Source organism: Sceloporus undulatus, chromosome 8 (genome assembly GCF_019175285.1).
Source record: "Sceloporus undulatus isolate JIND9_A2432 ecotype Alabama chromosome 8, SceUnd_v1.1, whole genome shotgun sequence".
Lineage (NCBI taxonomy): Eukaryota > Metazoa > Chordata > Lepidosauria > Squamata > Phrynosomatidae > Sceloporus > Sceloporus undulatus.
Genome location: NC_056529.1, coordinates 28,224,838 through 28,246,995, shown reverse-complemented (window position 1 = coordinate 28,246,995; position 22,158 = coordinate 28,224,838). Strand labels below are relative to the sequence as shown.

At 42.4% G+C, this 22,158-nt stretch overlaps 3 protein-coding genes across 8 annotated transcripts in view; 1 reads left to right on the top strand and 2 right to left on the bottom strand.

Annotated features, from left to right (window-relative positions):
• Positions 1-1,050: 1,050 nt before the first annotated feature.
• ARPC1A (actin related protein 2/3 complex subunit 1A) lies at positions 1,051-17,120 on the bottom strand. Its single transcript, XM_042437383.1, has 10 exons — positions 16,968-17,120; positions 15,346-15,450; positions 14,832-14,936; positions 11,140-11,362; positions 10,289-10,396; positions 5,921-6,133; positions 5,126-5,201; positions 4,059-4,252; positions 3,158-3,248; positions 1,051-1,448 (listed from the first exon to the last, which is right to left on the bottom strand). Exons 2-10 carry the CDS (start codon positions 15,407-15,409, stop codon positions 1,410-1,412), a joined length of 1,113 nt encoding a protein of 370 aa, XP_042293317.1. The 5' UTR covers positions 15,410-15,450; positions 16,968-17,120; the 3' UTR covers positions 1,051-1,409.
• KPNA7 (karyopherin subunit alpha 7) overlaps positions 16,305-22,158 on the top strand; it is a 50,239-nt gene continuing 44,385 nt past the window's right edge. For 2 of the 6 annotated variants that reach the window (XM_042437381.1, XM_042437380.1), the window contains exons 1-2: positions 18,747-18,859; positions 21,221-21,321. The gene's annotated coding sequence lies outside the window, so the exon portion shown is untranslated. Of the gene's footprint in view, positions 16,435-18,507; positions 18,608-18,730; positions 18,860-19,343; positions 19,383-20,878; positions 21,004-21,220; positions 21,322-22,158 lie in introns of those variants that run through there. The other 4 variants (XM_042437377.1, XM_042437376.1, XM_042437382.1 and 1 more) reach the window with 4 other exon arrangements.
• LOC121914191 (myosin-16) overlaps positions 18,700-22,158 on the bottom strand; it is a 33,523-nt gene continuing 30,064 nt past the window's right edge. The window contains exons 41-44 of the mRNA XM_042437375.1: positions 21,101-21,271; positions 20,754-20,954; positions 19,897-20,126; positions 18,700-18,809 (exon numbers count right to left, since the gene is read on the bottom strand). Coding sequence (XP_042293309.1) covers positions 19,923-20,126; positions 20,754-20,954; positions 21,101-21,271 — 576 coding nt within the window. The 3' untranslated portion in view covers positions 18,700-18,809; positions 19,897-19,922. The remainder of the gene's footprint in view (positions 18,810-19,896; positions 20,127-20,753; positions 20,955-21,100; positions 21,272-22,158) is intronic.

Below are 22,158 nucleotides of genomic sequence, written 5' to 3'. Positions count from 1 at the left end.
TTCTTTCATTGCTGCCCTTCCCAATCCTGGCCTTCTTCTGATTTCTTGACTGCAGTCTCCATTCTGATCAATACTTGATCCAAGGGAACTTTTTGACTATTTCAGTTTTCCCGTTATTTAGGATGAATTCTTGTGGATCATCTGCAATCATTATTGTTGCTTTATTAATGCCCAGCATCTATACTTAATACCATAACAAGAAACCATAGGGCCTCCTGTTTTCTCATGTTCCCTTCCCACCTCAGGAATCTTGCCAATTGTACCTCTGCTCCTTTTATTAACTTGAGCACCTCTAAGGTTTCTGTTCAAGTTATATGTAAAGTTACCTACTCTGTGTATCTCTTGTTTCTCAGCCAAGACTGATCTCCCCAAAAGCTTACAGTTCAAGCCCAACATTGGAGGAGGTGGATATATGGAAGCAGCTTCAGGTTCCTGGCTGTTTGTGACAAAAGTCCAGGCGCTTTTCCCTCCAGAGGAAACTGTGTAGGAGAGACAGATGGATTCAAGGGCTAGCGATATACAACCTACAGAGGATGAGATACCGTTGTGTTTTTGTTTTTCAAGTAGCAGCAGTTCTCATCAGACATATAATGTGTGGAACAGCCACTGCCACAAGACTTTGTGATAGTCACTAGGCTTGGATAGATTTTAAAAAGGATTAGGGAAATTTATGAAGACAGACTTATTAGCTACAAGCACTAAACGAAACCTTCATATTCAGGAGCAGCATGCCTCAAATAATAGCTTCTGGAAAGAAAAACAGTACTGGGCTATTACCTCCATGCCTTGCCTGTAGACTGTCCCTTCCCCATCCCACTCTGCAGCTTCTCCATCTGGTCCAAGACTTCTCCCCAAACCAGACACACAAACATGCAATGCAAGGCATTCCCAACTAGGAGGGCAAGAAGTTCACAAGGCTGATGGTGGTCAACAGAAGAAAGGAAGGGGTAGGGACAATGTTGTGTTAACATCACATATAGGTGTTCAAAAAGGAGCATGTCTAATCTCTGCTCTCTTCTCCCACACATTACACCGAAGGAGTGTACTAAGAACAGTTTTTCTCTCTCTTTTATTTTCTAGCAGACAAGTTTTACATTAAAAGTCCCCTTTTAAGTTAGTGATTCATACTTCCTGCAATAAACTATTTTAAGGAGCAGCTTTGGTAAAGGAATGGAATGAAACAACCAATAATAATAATAATAATAAAAAACCCAAATATATACTACAATCACAGCTGATTTGCAAACCAACATATTTCACCAAATGGGGGATGATGAATGGGGGGGGGGGGGAATCCGCCACAGTTGTCGTTTTCTCAGTGCTTCAAAAAGTGACCATCTTCACCATCCTTTTTCAAGTCTGTGCAGGTGCCAGCGCGAGTTGTCTTACTAGAGAACAGAGGGCCAGCTTTACATGATCCGCAGGCCTTGGATGGAGGACTCCAGTGTCTATGGGGGGAGTGGGGGGAAACACACAGAAATATTAAACCATCGCAACTGAGTAAAATCTTCAGTTCTAGGAATGAGCAGAATATTATACTAAACACAAAATGCAATGGGAACCTAAGCTTTTGTTAAGAGAGCAACCAAGTTTCTATTCCTTATGAACAACAAAATAAAGTATGCTTGAAAGCATGAGGTCACTACCTGCAGACATTTCAGAAGCTATGCACAGGAGAGAGCCTGAATAAGGTTCCCTGTGGCTGGCAATATGGATACAATGATTTGCCTAGCTTTATGCATTTCCAGTTTTGGCTGAAACTTACACAAAGTTATAGAGGTTACAGAATTCAGCATTTCCTCACAGAGAAGTGCTGAATTCTTTGCACAGGCCTGACTAAGTGACCAATAGCTGCCATCTCATCCAGGGCTAGTGCCACGGTTCAATATGCTCGGGGTGTTAAAATTTACGGCTGTGCCAACTCGTAACAGAAAACATTCCCAGTTAGCTCTCAGCTTTGTGAGACACGCCGGCCTGACAGCTAGGATCTAAGGATAACTAAGAGATTAAGAGAGACATCTGCTGGTCAGTCCACACTGAGCTGCAAGATGGAAAAGAGGAATATGAAAGTAACAAGGTGGCTGATGGAGACGAAAACAGGCAGAAGCTTCCTTTCCAATTCAGTGTTTTAATGCAAACATGAAAATGATTCGCTGAGGCAAAATGCAACGCTGAGGTCTGATGTTTTATATATTCTTACTTTTACAGGATTTACAATTTTGGGGCTTTATTCTTCTCAGGATCTATCCCACCCCACATTGCTGTGTAGAATAGAGGCCCTTCCAGTGCCATGGTATTGCAGCTTCCATTACCAACAGTGGCTGATGGCAGTTGGAGGCCCAAAACACCTGGAGGTCTTTAGGTTCCCTAATTTTAATGAGGGAATCAGCACAAGCTACAACAGAATGTAGGAAGCTGAAGCTTTCTACCACTTGTCCTTCTCTGACTGGCAGTGACTCAGTGGGCCTAAAGAAAGTCTGTCTTTCCCACCTCTTCAGAATCTTATAACTGGAAAACGCCAGGAACTGATCCTTGGACCTTCTGCCTTTATAGAAAGTCCTCCACTGCGAAACTATGTCAGAGCCTGGACTTTTGTGGGTGTGTGGCTGGGAGGAGACTAAAATTCCTATAAGCAAATAGGCAGCATGGTTAGTGGCCATGTTGTGCAGAATGCTAGAAACTATTCTGGCTATGGCTATTCATCCTTAATCATAAGGTAGCCATGAAGAAATGCCAAGCAGCTTGGGGGCAACTTTCTCTATCCACAATAGCCCACACATTCCATTCTTCTGTGTTGTTAAAAGGGCTCCAGGGAGTGCAGACAACTGCAGAGGGAGGAGAAGACCAGCAACTTTCCTCCTGAGAACATCTTTAAATTAATATGTTTGGATCTGAACCCTGGTTCCCACCTAGATAGCTATAGAAATCCAATTAGAGATTGGCTGGAGGACAACCAAGGGGTTTTACTAGGATTCCTAAAATGAACAAAAATGATCTCATAAACAATAATAACCAGCACCTGTCACATACACAGCTTGGAAAGGAAACCTCTGAAGTTTGGTGACACTATCCTTAAGCCCCTGAAGGGTGGTCCTTTTGAGATTAGCAAAGCAATGTGTGAAGCTTGCTTGGTAGGGGCAGAGCCAGGAAAGCATACCTTGAAGTCCCAGATGGTCATTGCTCCATCAATGCCAGTGGTGCAGAACTTGCGACAATCTCGTTTGTCCACCTCATAAATAGACACTTGGCTAGAAAGCAATATGATATGGTACATATTTAGCCACACAACAAACACAATCTCTCTCTCTCTCTCTCTAAGACAGAATATTAACGATACTGCACTATGCATGCAAGCTAGTCATTTTCTGTACTATGATATTAAACATGCAACCTATTCATTTTCCTCCTGCAAAGCAATCTCTATACGTATTAAATGTGGGGTTACAGTATTCATTTCAAGGTATTATAGCGCACTTTTCCAGCTAAATAACACAAACAGTTGACAAAATAAGTTAAACAGTAAATATAATAGTTTTTAAAAATCTAAAAAACAAAATAAACAGGATTGCTCTTTCCTAATCTGTTGAACCCCAGGAACGTGGAACAACAATTCTCATAATTCCCAATTGCCAAAATGGCTGAGAGTGATTGAAGTTGCAGTCTCACACATCTGGAGAATGCTAGGTTGGGAAAGGGCAAGTTAGATTATATTAAGAGAGGTTCCCAGAAAAAACATATTCACTAGGTTAGGACAACCTTTGATACTGATGGTTTCTAAAGCTCTAATAAAATCTCTCACTCTGTATTATGTGCTACAAAACACTGCAGACACAGAAGAGAGCAAAAGGGATTTTTTTTCATTGATCCATAAATGGAACTTCCAAGTGAAGAGACAATACATCATCTCTGAAGACCTGGTGAAGGACAAACTTTCAAAATGCTCAAAAGCATCAGGATTGGCTGCACTAGGAAAAAGAATGCTGGACTGGATGGGTTTCTCAACTGAGCCAGCAAGGTATGTCTCTCCTTTTATATGGCAAAACCCCTGTGGTACCTACGTGATGCTGTTCTGGTGCAAGGTATCCAGAGTAGTGTTGCGATCCTCTGTAGTGGCTCTTTTGTCCATGTTACGGAAACGTTCCATGGCTGATATATTGCGCTGTATGCTCTGCTTGGGAATGTCTAGCTTAGAAATGAAGGTGAGGGCACCACGGTCATCACAGTTGAAAAGCATTGGGCAGCAATCATGGCCCTGGGGGGAAAACAGCAGAATGTTTCGTTAATGCTTCAAATTGACTTCTTGTCTGCTTCAGCCTTTAACTCCATCACTTTCTCCTTTAAAAGTTGAGTCCTGAAGCTAATCAATGACTATTTTCTCACATGGAAAGCACTTCCATGTCCTAAAAAAGCTTCCTCTGGATCACTAAGTGATGTGCTAGACTAGAACAGGATAAACCATAGTTCAAATTCACTCAGCCTTGAAAGTTAGTCACTCTCGTTCACTCAGGCTGCCTGAGGTAAAAGGTGGTGGAGAAAACCAGGACTTGAGCTTTGGATGAAAGATGGGGCAACAAATGTCCTCTCTGACCCACTACTAATCAGGTCCCTTGTTAGATAAGAGACCTCCAAGAGCTGAGATGGGATGGTGACTGGAGCTCAGGTGGAGGAAAACTTGACTTACAGCCAACAAGGCATGCTATAGAGAACATCTTGGTTCCTAAACTGTGGAAAGACTTGCTAGAAGGGATTTGACAGCTAAATATGCCATCCAGATTTAAAACACCAGTCTCTTCCAGCAGGTCTATCCAGATGATTTTTAAATTGTAAATTTTAAATGATAAATTGTATGTGTGGATTGTTTTAATTTAACACATTTACACAAGTTCCATACTTTCCCATACACTGTGTAGTGGAATATCTGAAGTGATTCTTGATTTGGAAATATTATAAATATTATAAATAAAGGTTAATAATAATAATAATAATTATGAGTACAATAATCATGGTCCAATTAGGAGACTAAGGCCTTTGGACTGCACTACTGGAGCTGACAGCCTGATGCTAACTCTCTGCAGTGCCTGCTGCTTCTTAATCTACTACAAGTCAAAGAAGAGAAGACACTTACAGCAGCAACCACGCTGTTCTCTGAGACAAACGACACACTCAGCAGTGGGAGGAACTCGGTCTTCAGCTGTGAGACCCTAAGCCCAAAAAAAGATATTAGTGATGCACCACACTAAAATTTTACTTAGCAGCGCATTGCAAAGAGTTTGGCGCATTGCAAAGAGTTTGCTGGGACAAAAATTAGCATGACTGTTTTCAGAAATGCCTTGGCTCAGCTAGTCAGCTTTTATCTACATTAATAATCATAAAAGAGGATGTGTGTCTATCCTAAGTACAGCTCCAGGATCATGAAACACAGACTTCTAATAACTGGTACACATGCTCAGAGGGCCAAGGGTTGTGCACATGAAGTTATTTCCCTTTTAAAATGCACTGATCAATTTAATTGATCTAAACATATCTGCACGCTTGAAGCCTGTAGTTCCAACATCAGCCAACAGCTGGCAGATTTCCCTAAATACTGTAGCTCTTAATTTTACACCAATACTTTCTAACAGGAGATGGGGCTGACAGGGAATAGCATGGGAAGCAGAATTATAGCAGAGAGACCCATCACTACTTCAGAGAGGAGCCCTCCATCAGGACATCATAACCATGGCAGCCTTCACTCAGATGCAGCAAGCATAACTATGCCTGAAGGCTTTGATGTAACAAATTAAGGGCTCTATGAGTCTAGATTGTCAAATAAGCAGGGCACACCCAGATCAGTGCAGTGCTGAGGGCTCCTACCTTCAGGCCATCCTGACTGTGACTACCTTCAAGAATATTTACCTTGCATTTATGCTACATTACTTACATCATGTTTTTGGAGGCATCTGCAACTGACACAGTACTGTCATGGCTGACCCAGGCAAGGCGGTTGCCACTGGCAGAAAAACTGACGCTGTGGACCCAGCCTCCACTTCCCGCGCCACCAAATTCAGCCATTAGCTGCCCAAATGGCATTTTTGAGCCCCAGGGTGTGCTGGCCGGTTTCTCGTCCACTTCCTTAATGTAGGCGGAAAACACTCTGAAAGTAAGAAGCAAGTGGGAGAATGAAGAGGAAACCCCCACATCTGTCTCTGGTAGAACAGCAGCCATTTCGCCCTTCCCACAAACATTCACAATGCATAAATCTTGCACATCCAAGTTAGAAAACAAGCTTTACAGAAATGTTTCAAAATTGGAGAATACAGTTTACAAAATCTAACATATGGTCATGTTCCATTGATTTTATCTTGGATAACAAGAGAGCTACAAATAAAAGTATGGCTAATTAAAATGGAAGGCACACATTTTTAATGTAAAAACAAGGACCCAGAAAAGTGGATCTAAAGTTAAGACAGGTAAACTAAAGGTCCTGGAGGTGTAGCTTATGAAGAGAAAATTACAGGAGGGAAGGAAAAAAGATGGGCCAGTTTGTAGGGAACTTGGTGTTATCACTACTGCTTTCACCTACATTCATTTCAGCCATGTGCTACATACATACAATCCTGCAACGTTTCAATGTGGAAAAGCAAAAATGAGTTTCCTCAAACCTATGCTCTGAAGTGGTACAGCTTCACATTGTCACTTTCTTTTTCTCAATATTTAAAACTGCTCAGAAATAAGACCAATTTTATTTATATAGAAACTCATATATAGATTTGCAGCCTTTAGGGAAGACCTGCCACATAAATTTGTCCACCAAGGTATTCCTGTAGATCAGTCATGGAAATTCAGAGCCCTATTGAGAGGGTCTATTCCAGAGTGTTCATCCAGAGAACCAGTCAGGCCCTCAGCATTGCCTCAAATAAACTGAGAGAGAGAGAGATCCTGAAGACACTCATATCCCTGCAGCCATACATTATAGTGCAGGGGAAAGAGAATTTCAAGAAGCCTTGCCCACCCTGATCTTCTCTCAGAAACTCTGGATAAGCTGCCAACATGTTCTGGAACACAGTCTGAAAAAACCAGCATTTTGTATTGTACGTGACTGCTCCCATGGAAGGCTGTCCTGATCTCACAAATGTTCAAACAGACCAGCTGGTTAATACGCCAGCCAGAAGAAGCAAGCCAGTGAAGGACAGCTGTTATCCCATCTGCATGGTATATTAAATGGTTGAGTGAAAAAGGATTGCTTATTTTTACTCACAGTCAAAAGTGAACAGGGTCAGCATGATTGTTTAACTTTAGGTAGGGGAAGTGGAGCAAATGCCACTAAGATGGAGCATGCTGCTAGTCAAAAGAGGTGGCAAAATATTTCAATAGTATTAATAATATTTTTATTTGACTGTTTGCTTCTTATCTACATATTCAGATCTGTAATCCTCCCCGTTACATAGCTATGGTATTTTCCTCCCTTCTGATTTACATAACACCAAGGCTTGAATACTTTTTCAATCAGCTTGGGGTTCAGAACTATTCAAAAAGTCAGATGTCTTCAGATAGCTGAAGGACCCCAAACTCTGCATATCAACAAAAATGAAGCTATTCATTTAAAATGAGAAAAGCTTGCTGAAGGACTGAACAGTGGCATTGGGCTAAACTAAAAAGAGGACCATTTGTAAAAGCCTAAGCAGACAAATTCTATTAAGATATGGAAATAGGGCATGGTAGTTAAAGGCAGAAAATGCTTTTATACAAGACAGGAATAACTTATTCTGAACTAGAAGAGAAACTGCAGGTAACCATGACTATAAAAGAAGACCCTTTTGATTTAATATTGTTGCTTTTTTTTAAAATAAGGGTAGGGTTTTTTTTTCTTCCTACCTAACCTTCTCTTCTCAACTTAGGGGCTCCAAACTCAAAAGGAGCTGGAAATCAGCTTGAGTCTCTCTCGACGGCAGTGATTCTAATGCAGCATTAAACATTCCTAATACATGCTGGGAGTGATAGGATAAAAGATATGCTGAAGAAAGCCACAAGGACCTGTCAAGAGCTGCCTCTTGAAAATCTCAGGTTGTACCTCTAATTAAGTCAAGAGTTTCAGCATCTCCTTGGGAAAAAAAGCAGTCTCCTGCTTTGTGGAAAGGATGCTTTTGCAAAGCTCGGCTGCAGACCCAGCAGAAGCATCTATCAAAAATGGCTCCATCGTTATTTATAACAGCCTCCCGCCCCCAGCTTGGTGCCCTGCAGTTCTTTCGGATTCTCGTCATCCCCAGTTAGCATGGCTAACCTTGGCAGAGACTGATTTTTGAGCGGAATTGTCGGAGTGGGCAACACAAGATATGATTCAACCCAAGACACAGTCCCACCTGGTTCCCATCATTAGCTAGGTTTAGATGCTTATTTCAGAGGGTACTTGGACAACAGAAAAAGCGCTGGTTTGCAAACACATTATCATTTTCCTCTTGTTGCTGCTGCCTTCATGAAGCTGTTTCTTTACTTTCATTTTGTAGAATAGAGGAAACAGCTCAGTGGTATAACACATGCCTGTGTACACCAAGTCCCAGGCTTGCAATCTCTAGTTAAGTAAGGATGAGGCAACAGAAGGCCCAAATGTCTCTATCAAGGCCTCATAATATTGCTGACACTTAGATCATAAGACAAGGCAGGTGCCTGTAATATTTCTGTATTTCCTCCATATAGGTAGAAATTTCAGAGGGGAACAGGGCTCAAAGGCTGATTCATTATTTGGACTACTAAGGTTTATTTTGGGGCACAGAGTCTTATGAACCCCTGGCCAGCATGGGCGCTGGCTATGGATTTTGATAGCTGCAGTCCAAAAAAATGTATCTTTTCTACACTCTATCAATGAACCCAGCCTGTTTTCCTAGACCCTTAACAACTATATCTGTACTGGCTGCATGACTCAAGGGTTTGGAGATGACTTGGCTGGTTCCACAATAGCAAAGAGATTCCAGCCCTTCTCTCTATCACTACCTCCTTTGAGTAAAATGCTTCAAGCTCAGCCAGGACCAATTAAAACAGCAGAGGCAGAAGAAATGCTGCTGTTGTTGCAGCAGCCGGGGGCTTCTCTCACTAGTTACACTCCACATAAAATGAACTCCAGCTTGTGAGCATCAGAAAAGCATGTAAGCTCCTGGAGACCACAGCAAAGACATCCAGCATCTTGGGTTGTCTGGCTAGGGGCTAATTATATAAGACAAGATATTCAGTCTAAAAGTCTCATGGTTATAGGCAAGGGAATGAGGGAAGCCACGTCAGAACTTCATCAAGAGAAGCTGAGTGGGGAAGGAAGCCACCGGTACTGAAAAAAGCCCAGATAACTGACAATAATGATATACCAAATCAACCTGCAATAAGCTTCAGGACAAGCTATGTCCCATATCCAATTAAAGATGACAGGATCTAGTGGGGATTTAAACAAGCTGGAATTTGTCTGGAATACTAAATGACACCTCATACTTCAGAGGAAAATTGTAATGAAACACGAGAGAAATTTGCAACGATTACAAAATCCAAAAGCAGCACTGCATTTAAAGAAAGTTAATTTTACGTATGAAATCACCAATGAGAATTTTGGGTCATAAAGCCAGCAATATGCCAGTCTGTCCCAATGGGTGGCTGGAAGAGCAGCCAGACCTAACAGTTCTGTAAAGAGTTTCGCCTTTGAGACAAACACTGCTTATTTGCATTTTCAGAAACAAAAAGTAACAGGATTAAATGGTTATACAAAAGGCAGGCTGAGTGTCCACTCTCCAGTTACTGAGTATGATTTGCCCCAATAAGCCAAACTGGCCCAATTAATCTGCAGAGCACCATGAGGGCAGATGGCATTTTGCAGAGTAACACAAGGAGACAAATGCCTTCCTCAAGTAGGGCAAAATATTAAATTCAGCCGTCTTCCAAAACATGGAACCTTCCCGATGTATTTAGAATTACAATTGCCACTATACCCAACTGAGACCTCAGGGTTTCAAGGTTAGGGAAGACCAATTGAGACTGTTGATATCAAAAGGGCATTGTAGGGAGGGAGGGAGGGAGGGAAGGAAGGTGAAGAACATCATCAGAAGAGGGAGTCATCTCTTTATTAACTTCTCAAGACACAAGCCACTCTAAGCAACACAAGTTTATTCTGCACATAATTAGAGCCATACTTGCCAAACACCAAAGGAAATTCTGCAGTGCCACAGCTTTGCTACATATTTGAGTACCAGTGTTCCAAACATCTCCAAGTTTGGATCAAGCTTCTGAAGCTCAGCCTTGCTGACAAAAAGGTTGGAGCTTTGATTTCTCTTACCTGCATTTGAAATCACAGGATCCAGCTGCCAGCAAAACATTATTGGGGTGCCAATCTAGACTAAGGACAGTGGAGCGAATGGGTTTCTTAATGTGCTTGCTTACCCACCTAGAGAGGACCAGAAAAATTCTGTAAGAGATCTCCTTCTGCTGCCATTTAATTATGGGGTTGGCACTGCACTACAAGAGTCACACAAGTCTTCCGTTTTTGCCTTATAGTAGATCTCAGGAGAACAAATGAACTAGCTACATTCACAAAATATTTGTTTTACATCTTAGTTTCAAAAGTAATACTAGGCAGGTATCATAATCTGTGATATAGGCCTGTTACAGACTGCCAAAATAAAGCTGCTTCAGGTCTCTTTGGAGGTATGCTATTTAAATGATGCATGCATCCTAAGAATCCGGAAGCTGCACCAAAGCTGACCTCCAGCGCTTAGGAATGGAGTGTGGCTTTGGCGCGATGTCCGGACTCTTAGGACCCATGCATCATTTAAATAGCATACCTCCAAAGAGACCTGAAGCAGCCTTATTTTGGCAGTCTGTAACAGGCCATAGAAAGCAACAGAACTTCTCAAGCACACATAGAAAGACTGAAGGGTTCTTTAGACAGATGGAGCTATTCTGTGATTTTCTGGATTCTGACTATGATAAAACACACAGTGGTCATGAGGAGACAGACTTGCCAGGTTTCCTTGAAATAATTTAGAGAAGAAAAAAGGCTTAAATACCAAACCCTGAATAGCCCAGAGCTCACAGATAATCATCAACCTATATTTCAAATTGGTCTTTGTATTACAAAAATAGTTTGAGGAATATTCTAACAGAAGCAAGTGACATCAGTCTTCTCACCAGTCATTTTCAGACTCAAAGTAGCATACAGATATGAGTCGGGCTCCACTACCAACAGCAAATTTGTTCTCCAGTGGGGACCATTTCACAAAGGTGGCTGCTCGGTTGATCCTCAGGATGACCAGGGTTGGCTTCCACACCCCATCCTTCTGACTCCAGACGTAAGCGTTACGGTCAGCACCGCACGTGACAATACGGTCACTCTTTGGGGCCCAGTCAATTCCTGCAATTAAGACAATACTGTTTTTTGTAAAGGAAATAAAATAATCCCTATTCATCACAGAAGACACTCCAAAACCTGTATCTACTACTTGCTTCATATTTATGCCCTGCCTTTTTCCCATGATGAACTCTTTGTGCCATGCTGCAGGGTTCCCACCCAGATTGTTCTTATCCAGACGTTGCTCAGGACTAAAATGTATGGGTAATTTCAGCACGGTGGCTGCCTCTGGCACTTTTAGGCCAGAGAATGGCCCCATACAGACTGGCCAAAATAAAGCTGTTTCAGGTCACTTTGGAGGTATGCTGTTTAAATGATGCATGCATCCTAAGAGTCCTTAGGACTGGATCATGGCTTTGGCGTGGCTTCTGAACTCTTAGGACGCATGCATAATTTAAACAGCATACCTCCAAAGTGACCTGAAGTAGCTTTATTCTGGCCAGTCTGTATGGGGCCAGTATCTCCCAAAACAAGATACTTGTCATGGCTCCGTGACTTCAACCAGTCTGGAAGTGTTGGGGGCTACAAAACAGATGTAGGAGGACTGCACCAGGGGCACATTCTGCCTACTCCTGCTTTAGAAGGACACCCTTGGCCTTTTTTGTAATAAGGGAACACATGACAATCAGAGATTGGAGGGTAGGCTTAAAATATATGGCAATGACAAGTTGTTGAAGATGGGAAAATGCTATGACTACAGAGTCTGCAACTTCTTGGATGGTATAAACAGCCCTGACATGAAGTGATGAAAAGCAGGCCCATAATAATCATCTCAAGCATTCCTCTGTTCTTTAAGTTCATGTCAGCTTTTGGAAAAAGATTTTATCTCAAAATTTCTCTTAATGTGGAGACAGTTCTCTCAGTGAGCTAAAGGTGACCTGAAAGAGCGATTGCAACTCTTGCTGTGTACAGTACAGTCCTTCTATGGACATTTTAGAAAACAGGTTTCACAGGTTTTTGTATTGTTTCAAAACCGGCAAGAGCTATTTGACAAAAGGCAACATGGGAGTAAAAAGAGAATGAGTAAGCAGACTGTGGGAAATGAGGCCTCTTTCAAACTACTGTATCTTCACCCTTAGCTAAAGAGATAGCTAAACCAAAAGAATTTAGAGACACCTTCACCATGAAATATACAGAAAACATTAGGAAAAACCCTTTTTAAAAACCCACATCTTTCTGATGATACATAAAAAGCCCCGGCAAGAAAGCTCCAAGATGATCTTGGTGTTTCAAGATGCCAGTCAATTTCCTGCACAGCACCTCCATTTTGCCCCCCAAAAATGGTAAGTGACATACAGCAAATGTAGAGACCATCTTCATTCTTAACACACTACAGATAGGAAGTAACCTCAGAAAAAAATCTGTCCCTTGTATACTCAAAATGCTAAGCACTCATACATGTGTTATCTACATAGACAATATAGAACTAGCCAACATAACTTTTAATGGTGTCTCATTTCATATAGTTTCATACATAAGTGTACATGTGTCTCTAAGTTGTCAGTCAACTTATGGCAACCCGATGAATTTTATAGGTTTTTCCTAGGCAGGGAATACTCCAAGAGCATATTCTACCTTCCTTTATTTCCTTTATTTAAAGCATATTACACCTTCGGAAAGCAGCTCAAGCTTTTCCTTTAAAAGACTTAAAATGCAATATATTTGTTAATTAAACTTAATTAAAATTGGCTTATTTTAATTACAAGCACTCTCATCCCTGTGACTTGTACAAGGGATCATAGCCAAAAATCAAGGATTCGCCCCAAAATAGAGCAGCACGCCATCCAAGCGATGCACTGTTTCTTTTCTTAGATTTTAATTGGCATCCCACAGATTATGTTCACTTAAGCTTTTGTGACAAGCAAGATGACAAAGATCTTGCTAAGTCCACATATGTGGGATTTTTCCCTCCTTCCTACTGTGCTTTACAGCCTAAGCTTTCTAAAATATATATATATATATATATATATATCTTGATTAGAAAGGAGGCCCCAAAATAGAAGTTAAATATAGCTAGCACACAGGTGTCCTAGATACAAATCCCATCTGTTTCTGTAAGATGCAACTTCTTAACTCAAAATGGCAATTTAAATGGAGGCATTGTAGGTCATCTTCCTAGGCTTTTTAATACAATGTATTTTTTCCTCAATGTGTAAACTTCAACTAGTTCCTCTTAATGCATTTCTGCCATGCAAATTTTTCTCACCGATGATACATTTGTATCAGTCTCTCTGCTTTCATGCAGAATTCTTCTTTTGTGTTACATAGGATGAGTTTTGTTACAATAGGGAAGTCAGACCACATTTACAATATAAAGCAGTGGAACAATAACACTGTAGTAAAACACCCAGCATACATTAATAGTTACTATTTAATAACTTCATTAAATGTAAGCACTTAGCAGACACAGCATAACACATTGTATCTGCTCCTTCTCTGCTTCATTTCAATTTCCTGGGTTTACCACAATACTTTGGAGATTGGCTTTATGTAGGAGGAAGGAACGGCTCAACAGCACATGACCGTCTACCATAGTTCTGGTTATACTACTCTATTAAACCTTCCAGGTATGATCACTTGCTCTCCCCTTGTTTCCAATCGGAGGACACAAAACGTAGATGAGGAATCCTTGCATCCACTTGCCATTACTGCAACATCCTGCTCAGCAAGAATGTTTACTGCACCTGAAATAGCATCAGAGGTTCCAAGGGAACCTCTTCTCCTACCTTGAAAAGCAGAATCATGTTTCCAAGGAAGCAGGCAGCAATAAGGCCTGATGAAACTCAAAGAAAACTGGTATTTTATTACAAGCATACGTACCAACACACTAGCTTTGCATATTTTGAATAAGCACATATATCTGTGTTGTGCTATGGCATCTTACATAGTTATAAGTAAAGACATACTGGGCCTGAACAGACAGGCCAAAATAAAGCTGCTTCGGGTCACTTTGGATGTGTGTTGTTTAAATGATGGATGCGTCCTAAGAGGCCGGAAGCCGTGCCAAAGTCTCACTCCAGTCTGGAACGCAGCTTTGGTGCAGTTTCTGGCCTCTTAAGATTTGTGTGTCATTTAAACAGCATAACTCCAAAGTGAACCGAAGCAGCTTTATTTTGGCCTGTCTGTTCGGGGCCGCTGTTTCCCAATTTAAGTGGGCTACACAAGGAATTCATGCCTAGTTCATACAAACACAACTATAACAATCATTTATATTGAATATGGGTCATTACATGCAATCAAAATACTACCACTATTGGAACTGAGGCATGATTTTAACAAGATATTCCTGGATAGGAAGAGTCCAAATAATCATATAACAACTTTACTATTTTATTCAAAATAAAGTGATGCTACACTTTACATTTAGAAGGTTAAAACTGCAAGACTTAAAGTGTCTTTGCAGGTATGACCAAAACATGCCATCTGTTATTATGGACAAGGTAGAATCTGCTCCGACAGATGCTCTTCTTACCTGTGATGTGACCGTTGTGTTCTTTCAGCTCATGAGCTTTCACCCACTGGTTACTACTCTTCTTATAGATATGGACTTCGTGGTTATTAGGGCTAATGGCAATCTCTGCAAAGAAGACAAAATGATTAGTGTAAAGAATGCTCTGAAAAAGTATATACCAACATACTTCATTCAGTATTCCCAACTAAAAGAAATCTCAGTGTAATGAGTATAAAAAATGATTAGTATCTAATACAGTGGCACAACAGTGGAACACATAAAATATAAGTACCAATATAAAATCAACCAAGCCAATGACTTAAACATAGGCAGCAAACACATAGCAAGGAAGAAAGATCACTTGTATGGTTTAAACTTCACATTGTAATGGAGTTGCAGGGAGCATAATTCCAATGACTTTAACTTAGGGATAGGTTCCTACACCACAAAAAAGCGGAGCAGTCCAACTTTATGCACATGTCAAAAGAAACAACCAGGTCAGGTAACAACAGGCAGCAATGAAGGCGACACTCACGGGTTCGGTCTCTGTTCCAAGCATGGCAGGTGATTGGCTCTAGTAAGAACTGGTGCAGGGACATCCTGAGCAAGGAATGGCCTTAAAATCACAAGCTGGATGAAGCTGAAATTCGCAAGGAGCAATGCTTTAGATTAGATGTTGCCAACTTTGTTCTCTCTAATATTAATTCTGTCTGATAACATCAGGACAAATTCAACAACAAATGTTTTGGAGGTAGAGGGATCTTGTGGCACCCTGAAAGAAAGAAATCGGCAGCATGAGCTTTTGCAGACTTCAGTCTCCTTCTTCAGATGCAGTTAGCCTCATAGATGCCACAAGGTCTCTCTGTGCAGTGATTCCACAGACTGACATGGCTATGTCTTTGGAAATGTTTTGGAGGATTGTTTAAACTGATTGTTCAAGACAGATAGAACTTAATAGATACACACAGACTGACGATGAGGGAATTTTGTTTTGCAAATCAAGGTGTGTGTGTGTGTTTGTGTTTTGAACAGGGCAGTATAGGTGAAGTAACCTGACAGATCTTTTTCCTTGTTCCCACAGAGCAGGATTGGCTGATTTAAGCCAAATTACTTTTAAACACTACACATATATATACGTATGTAGCTTGGCCATTACACTCATTCCTTCACCTTTGCGGCTTTGACTTTTGTCGATTTGATTATTCACGGTTCTTAATCTCTATGGTTCTGATTCTATGTATATGTTCTCTCTAGGAATATCTAGGTCCTGCACTGCAACTCTATGGTTGCACCGAAGGACCTAGAGAGTCCTAGAGAGGACACTCCACTAAGCCTTTGTAGCTCCTCCAGCGCAATTCTATGGTCTATGTCTGTATGATGGAGTTGCACTGGAGGACCTAGAGATCCCTAGAGAGGTGTCCTCTCAGGTAAAAACCATAGTGTTTGTGTTATTTGTGGTTCCCCCACATGCATGGGGTCCTGTGCCCCTAATCCCAGCAGATGCAGAGGGACGAGCGGATTATTTCCCAACCCTCTTCTTGGAACAATGACGGCTGCTTGCATTTGAACACTTTCAACGCTGACTCTCTATTGACAGTTGTTCATTGCCATAGCAGTTCCCAAGGTCAGTCGCTTTCTACTTTCACCGCTTTATTCCACGTCATTCAGGATCAAAACCCTTCCATTAACCAAAGTTCAACCCAAAGAACTTAAATATACATTTAAGAACAAGGACAGTTTGCATCCATCGCACCGCTTTAACCGCCGCGGCTCAGTGCTATGGAATGCTGGGAATTTGTCATTTTGGGAGACACTTAGGAGAGAGCTGTTGCCACAAGGAACTACAAATCCCAGGATTCCACAGCACTGAGCCATGGGAGTTAAAGCGCTGTCAAACCATCCTCTTTATGAGGCCTGCTTCTCAACTATAACTAGGGGTCTAAAAAGACATTAACTGCCCTGGATCGCACTTCTAAGGAATCCTGGGAACTGTAGTCCTGTGAGACATTTAGCCTAAGCTCTGCTGCCACAAGAAACTACAACTCCCAGAATTCCCTAGCAATGAGCCAGGGCAGTTAAAGCGGTGCCAAACCGGATTATTTCCGCAGTGTGGATGCGGTGTAACCCTACGAAGCCCCTTCCCTTCTTTGCACTCACCTTCTGGGGCTGAGGGAAGCGGGGCTCGCGGACTCTGGTCAGTCAACGCGACGCCGGGGTTTCTCTCACGGAATGAGAGGGGAAAAGGCGCGGCCGCCAAGGAGGGCCCCGCTCTGTGGGACACCGGCACTGCGCCTGCGCGGAGTCCTCAGCGAGCCCAGTGCGCCTGCGCGGAGTCCTCAGCGACGCCCAGCACGCATGCGCGGAGTCCTCAGTGAACCCAGTGCGCCTGCGCGAAGGAGCAAAGCCAGCCCCTTCTCCCTCCCCGCGAGCGCCTTAACCGGCAACTCAGTTCACACAGGCCTGGTAGGAGTTGCTGTTCACTGCGCTTGCGCAGCTTCCAAGACTTGGAATCTTCTTCCTTTACTGCGCCTGCGTGAAAAAGTAAAGCGCGCCCTCCCTCCACTCTAATTGCTTGACATTCACTGCGCTTGCGCAGTATTATTGGGTTTATGAAGAAGCGAGCCAGGTTTCTTATTACTGCGCCTGCGTGGATTAGCAACGACAGCCCTGCCGCCCGTCTGCGCCTTAACATTCTGATAGTTGCTGCTATTAGTATTCACTGCGCTTGCGCATTAAGAAAGCGAGGCGGCGGCTGCTCCCTCACTGCGCCTGCGCGCAATCTTGGCGAGGGAAAGAGCGGGTGAAAACAAGCTCCTCCCCGCGCTTTCTGTCTTTTCATTGCGCCTGCGCGGATTAGAGCGCAGGAGGGAATAAATTTCTCGCCGTGCGCATGCGCAGTTGAGACAAAGCAAGGCGTTACAGATGTAGGTTAAAGGGGTAGGCTGTGAGCCTGAAGTCTAGGGACTTTGAGGAAACGTTTTTACCTTTTTTGGCCAAAAATATACCATTGTTCAGGATGGTTTTAGGGACATTTTTCCTCAGAGATGTTAATCTGGATATATAAATATGTGCTTTATTTATAAATAAATGAAATATGGGTGCTGAACTCCTTGTGGGGGACTGAAAATGAAAAGCTCCAGCTGTGAGGGGAATTGACATTCGGATTTAACACACAAATAAGTATATGTTCATATATAGATATATGAGTAAATGTAGAGTAGAGTAATGATTATTATAATATAACAAATTATATATATATATATATATATATATAAAAAGTGTGTAGAAATAAAATTAAGGGTTTAGACTTTAGCTAGGCCCCATAATAATATAAAAGATGGAAATATTTTTTTAAATATACACTGAGGGAAAATAATATTTGGATTTAACACACAAATAAGTATGTGTTCATATATAGGTATATGTTGAAATCAATATGTAGAGGCATATTGTGATGTATAAACCCTTTGTATCACAAACTTCTCTGGGAATGTAGAGTCCTTGCAGAGCAAAAGATAAACCATTTGCTCCCTAAGATTCCCAGTGAGTCCACCTTTGAGCCCATGAAGAACGAATAAACCCAGCCACAACTTGTTTCTTTAAAGCTTTATTAAGACTATGCTTTAAACTAAGTGGGAAGAACTATTTACAAGAGACAGCTCAAGCCTCGCCTTCGTAACATTTTCCGTCCTTGACATGAAAATGCCTTAAAAACAGACTGGTTCCAAACTCAGAAAACATGTCAATGACAACCTTCACCGTGAAGGCACTGTAAAAAATGTGCTTTAGGGGAAATAGTAGGTTTCAAGCTCTTGCATGATGATGTGGATGTTTGTTTGCATTATATCCCTGCGTTCTTCCTTCTTCGCATCCCAAGAGACGCTCACCACTTCCACCCTCCTTCTTTTCTCCTTCAATAGGCTTAAGCTGCTCCGGTCATCACTATGCTAGCAATCTTGCAAGAAGAGGCAGTTGCCTGGAGGTACTTTGTCCATCAGCCTGTAAAGAAAAACAAGTTATTGGAGCTAGATATTGCAGGAAAACAGAAGGTGAGCATGCAGAGGACAAAGGAAACAGAGGCCCTGTACAGACAGGCCAAAATGAAGCTGCTTCAGGTCACTTTGGAGGTATGGTGTTTCAATGATGCATGTGTCCTAAGAGTCTGGCAGCTGCACCAAAGCTGCACTCCAGTCCTTAGGACTGGAGCATGGCTTTGGTGCGGCTTCTGGACTCTTAGTATACATGCATCATTTAAGCAGCATACCTCCAAAGTGGCCTGAAGCGGCTTTATTTTGGCCTGTCTGTATCAGGCCAGAGTTAAAGAACAACAGAAAATTCAACAAAGGAAGAGGGAGAGATCCAGGCCACGGTTGGGCATCCTTTTGTAACGACCCATTCAGTCACTCAGCCACTCTTGGAGGTGCAGTCCAACAACATCTGGAGGGCTGCACAATTTTCACACCTTCTCCATGTTGTCTAAGCATCACTGTTGTATTCCATCAAAGCGTAGCTACAGCATATCTCCCCAGGGATGACCCCAAGACATCTGCTGCCTGAAGAGAACAGCATGAGGTATCTACTATTCTCTAAACTCATGTTGACGCTGTTCACTTTTTAAATTAATAATGCCCAGTAAAGTGGAAGGCAATAGGAAAATAGGGAGACTGCACTGTAATTTGGTCAAGGAAGCCACGGTCCTGAGTTTGCAAGGCCTGAGCAACTCAATTGATGAACAGGTCTCCTCATTCAAGGGTCGCCAGAAGTCGAGGTCAGTTTGACAAGAGATAACAACATGAAGGCACCAAATCTCATCTTGGAATCTAAACAGGTTCAGACCGAAGAATACCAGGTGCTGTAGGCTATATTTCAGAGGAAGGCAATTGCAAGGTATTTCCTGCCTAAGAAAACCCTATAAAAGTCATGTGGCGGCCATGCGTTGACAGGCAACTAGGAGGCATAAACACACACATAGCCCACCACCACTACACCTCTTTCCAGAGTATAAATCCAGGTTATAAATTTTTATAATCAATAGTAAATAGTTCCAGGAGCCCGTAAAAGCAAGGGCAGGAATGCAAAGACCTACCAGCTGCAGCTTCAGAGAGGGGAAATCTATTCCTCGGCCGACGACTTGGAACTGGTGGATTTGGAGACCTGGATGACTTCCACCGAAGTGAAGGCTTTGCCTGCCGCAACTCGGTGCCTGGTGCGTAGTTTGTTGAGGGCCGACTCAGCCATTCCAGCTCTCTCCTCGGCATCGTCCAGTTCATGCACGGTTTTGCGGTACCTTGCCATGCTCTGGTTAGCCTGTTCCTCCTGCAGGGAATTAACCAAAGAAGAGTTTGGAACACAACTTAAAAAGAACATGTTAGAAAATACTCAGTACCACATCCTCAGTTTCATTTATATACATTCTGATTCCATGTGTATGTTTCTATTTTGTTTAGGAGTTGTTGCTTTGTTGTTTTGTTCTAATTTAGGGAAATAACATTTTTTTCCAGTAGACTTTAGACCACCATTGCTGAATGTTGGATGGATTCGAGTGTTAGAAGATCCAGGTTCAAAAAAACCCTTCTTTTAGACAAGGGGGCGTATAGCAAAACGCCTTAGGCTGGCCCAAGTATTCCCTAAATTAAGGGGTGGCCAACTACCCATGGACCTATTTTTGACCTGCACCTCTTGACAGTGCTCCTAAATACCTCTACAGTATCTTCTTTGGAATCTTTCCCAAAATGGCAACTGGAAGTGACATTGCTTCATTTTCTGTCACCAGTTTGAGAAAGACTCTGTTGAAAACAGAGGTATGGGTATGCTGAGGTGTTTTTGCAATAGATGGGTTGGGGGCTTTGGGGGACCAGCAGTAGTGTTCACAGGCCACATTTTGCCCACTTCTGCCTTAGGTGATGTCTGTCTGGGAAAGGGAAGACTTTTAAAAGTACTTACCGCCTCCTCAATTTGTCTCTTGTATGTCTTCAGCTTGTTCTGAAGCTTCTCCACCAGCTCCTGCATGCGCTGGTTGGTCTTATGATCCTCCTCCGTTTGGAAGACCAGCTCCTTCAGGCGCCGTTCGTTCTTGTGCAGGATTTTCACTGTCTCCACATGGCGCTTCTGCTCCGAGTCCAGCTCTGTCTCCAGCTCCTTAATCTGTGGGAGAAGAAATAGGAGCTAGGACTGATAGATGCTAAGGCCCAAGGTGGGCAAGGTGTTTTTCTTGTCTGCCCATAACCACACTAGGAGAAAGTGACTGATCCTTCTGCTGGGTAGACAGTCATCCAGTAATGTTTTCTTACTTTGGTCTCCAGTTTCATGATGGTGCGTTTCCCTCCTTTAAGAGCCAGTTGCTCCGCTTCTTCAATCTTGACCTGCAGGTCTTTGATGGTGACCTCCTGGTTCTTCTTGATCTTTTCCAGGTGCATGGAGTGATCCTGCTCTTGGCGCAGCTCTTCTGCCATGCGGGTTGCCTAAGATGGAGTTTAAGAAACAGAAGAACAGTTTTCACAGAGAACAGCAGGTATCGGAGCTTTGACTCATCTTGTGTGCATTTGTAGCATGATGTGTTGAAATCAGCCCCATAAGGAGGGGAAGGTGTTAAGTTATAACCAGGGCTGTGTTTGTAAGTGTGTAGCAATGCTTGTAGAAGTAGAAAAACAGTTGGGAGCCAGTGTGTTGTAGTGGTTTGAGAGTTGGACTATATGATATTGGAGACCAGGGTTTGAATTCCTTCTCAGCCATGGAAACCCACTGGGGAAGTCATACTCTCACAGGAACAGAGGAAGACAAAGGCAAACACTCCCCCGAACAAATTTTGTGAAGAAAACACTGATATAGGGTTGCCATAGAGTCGTCGTAAGTTGGAAATGACTTGAAGGCATGCAACAGCATGATACTGTATTTTGAAATCGGCTCCACCAGGAGGGAAAGATATTGAGTGATAATCAGGGCTGTGTTTGCATGTATGGTATGTAGCAATTCTTGCAGGGGGGTAGAAAAAGCACAGAACATAGAGATGGAGACAGGTTCCAATTTCCTGAGACTCTCAGCTTTCCACTTGTTAATCTCTATGCCGAAATCTCTGATGGAAAGAAGGATTTCCAGTGGCTGGCGAGGGAATGATGCCTTCAGCACCCTGCATGATTTGGCTGCTCCTCTGAGACGCAGCTAAATTATGCAGTGTAAATTATATCTTAATCAAAGTACAAAAAGATGCAAATAGGACTAATTTGCATAATTTCTACAGGGCAAGATTTGAATCTGGGAACAGGATTTTTTTATTTGATAGCACAGAATACTACACACAGCCTGGGAATAATATATGCACATGGTGATGGGGGACCCTGGCATGTGTAAA

Excerpts from the sequence above, each read along its gene's own strand:
- ARPC1A (XM_042437383.1), bottom strand. The coding sequence starts at position 15,409 with ATGTCCCTGCACCAGTTCTTACTAGAGCCAATCACCTGCCATGCTTGG. Across the intron at positions 3,249-4,058 it reads TTGCACCAGAACAGCATCAC|CCAAGTGTCTATTTATGAGG; the intron begins GTAGGTACCACA and ends ATTGCTTTCTAG. Across the intron at positions 1,449-3,157 it reads TGACCATCTGGGACTTCAAG|ACACTGGAGTCCTCCATCCA; the intron begins GTATGCTTTCCT and ends CTCCCCCCATAG.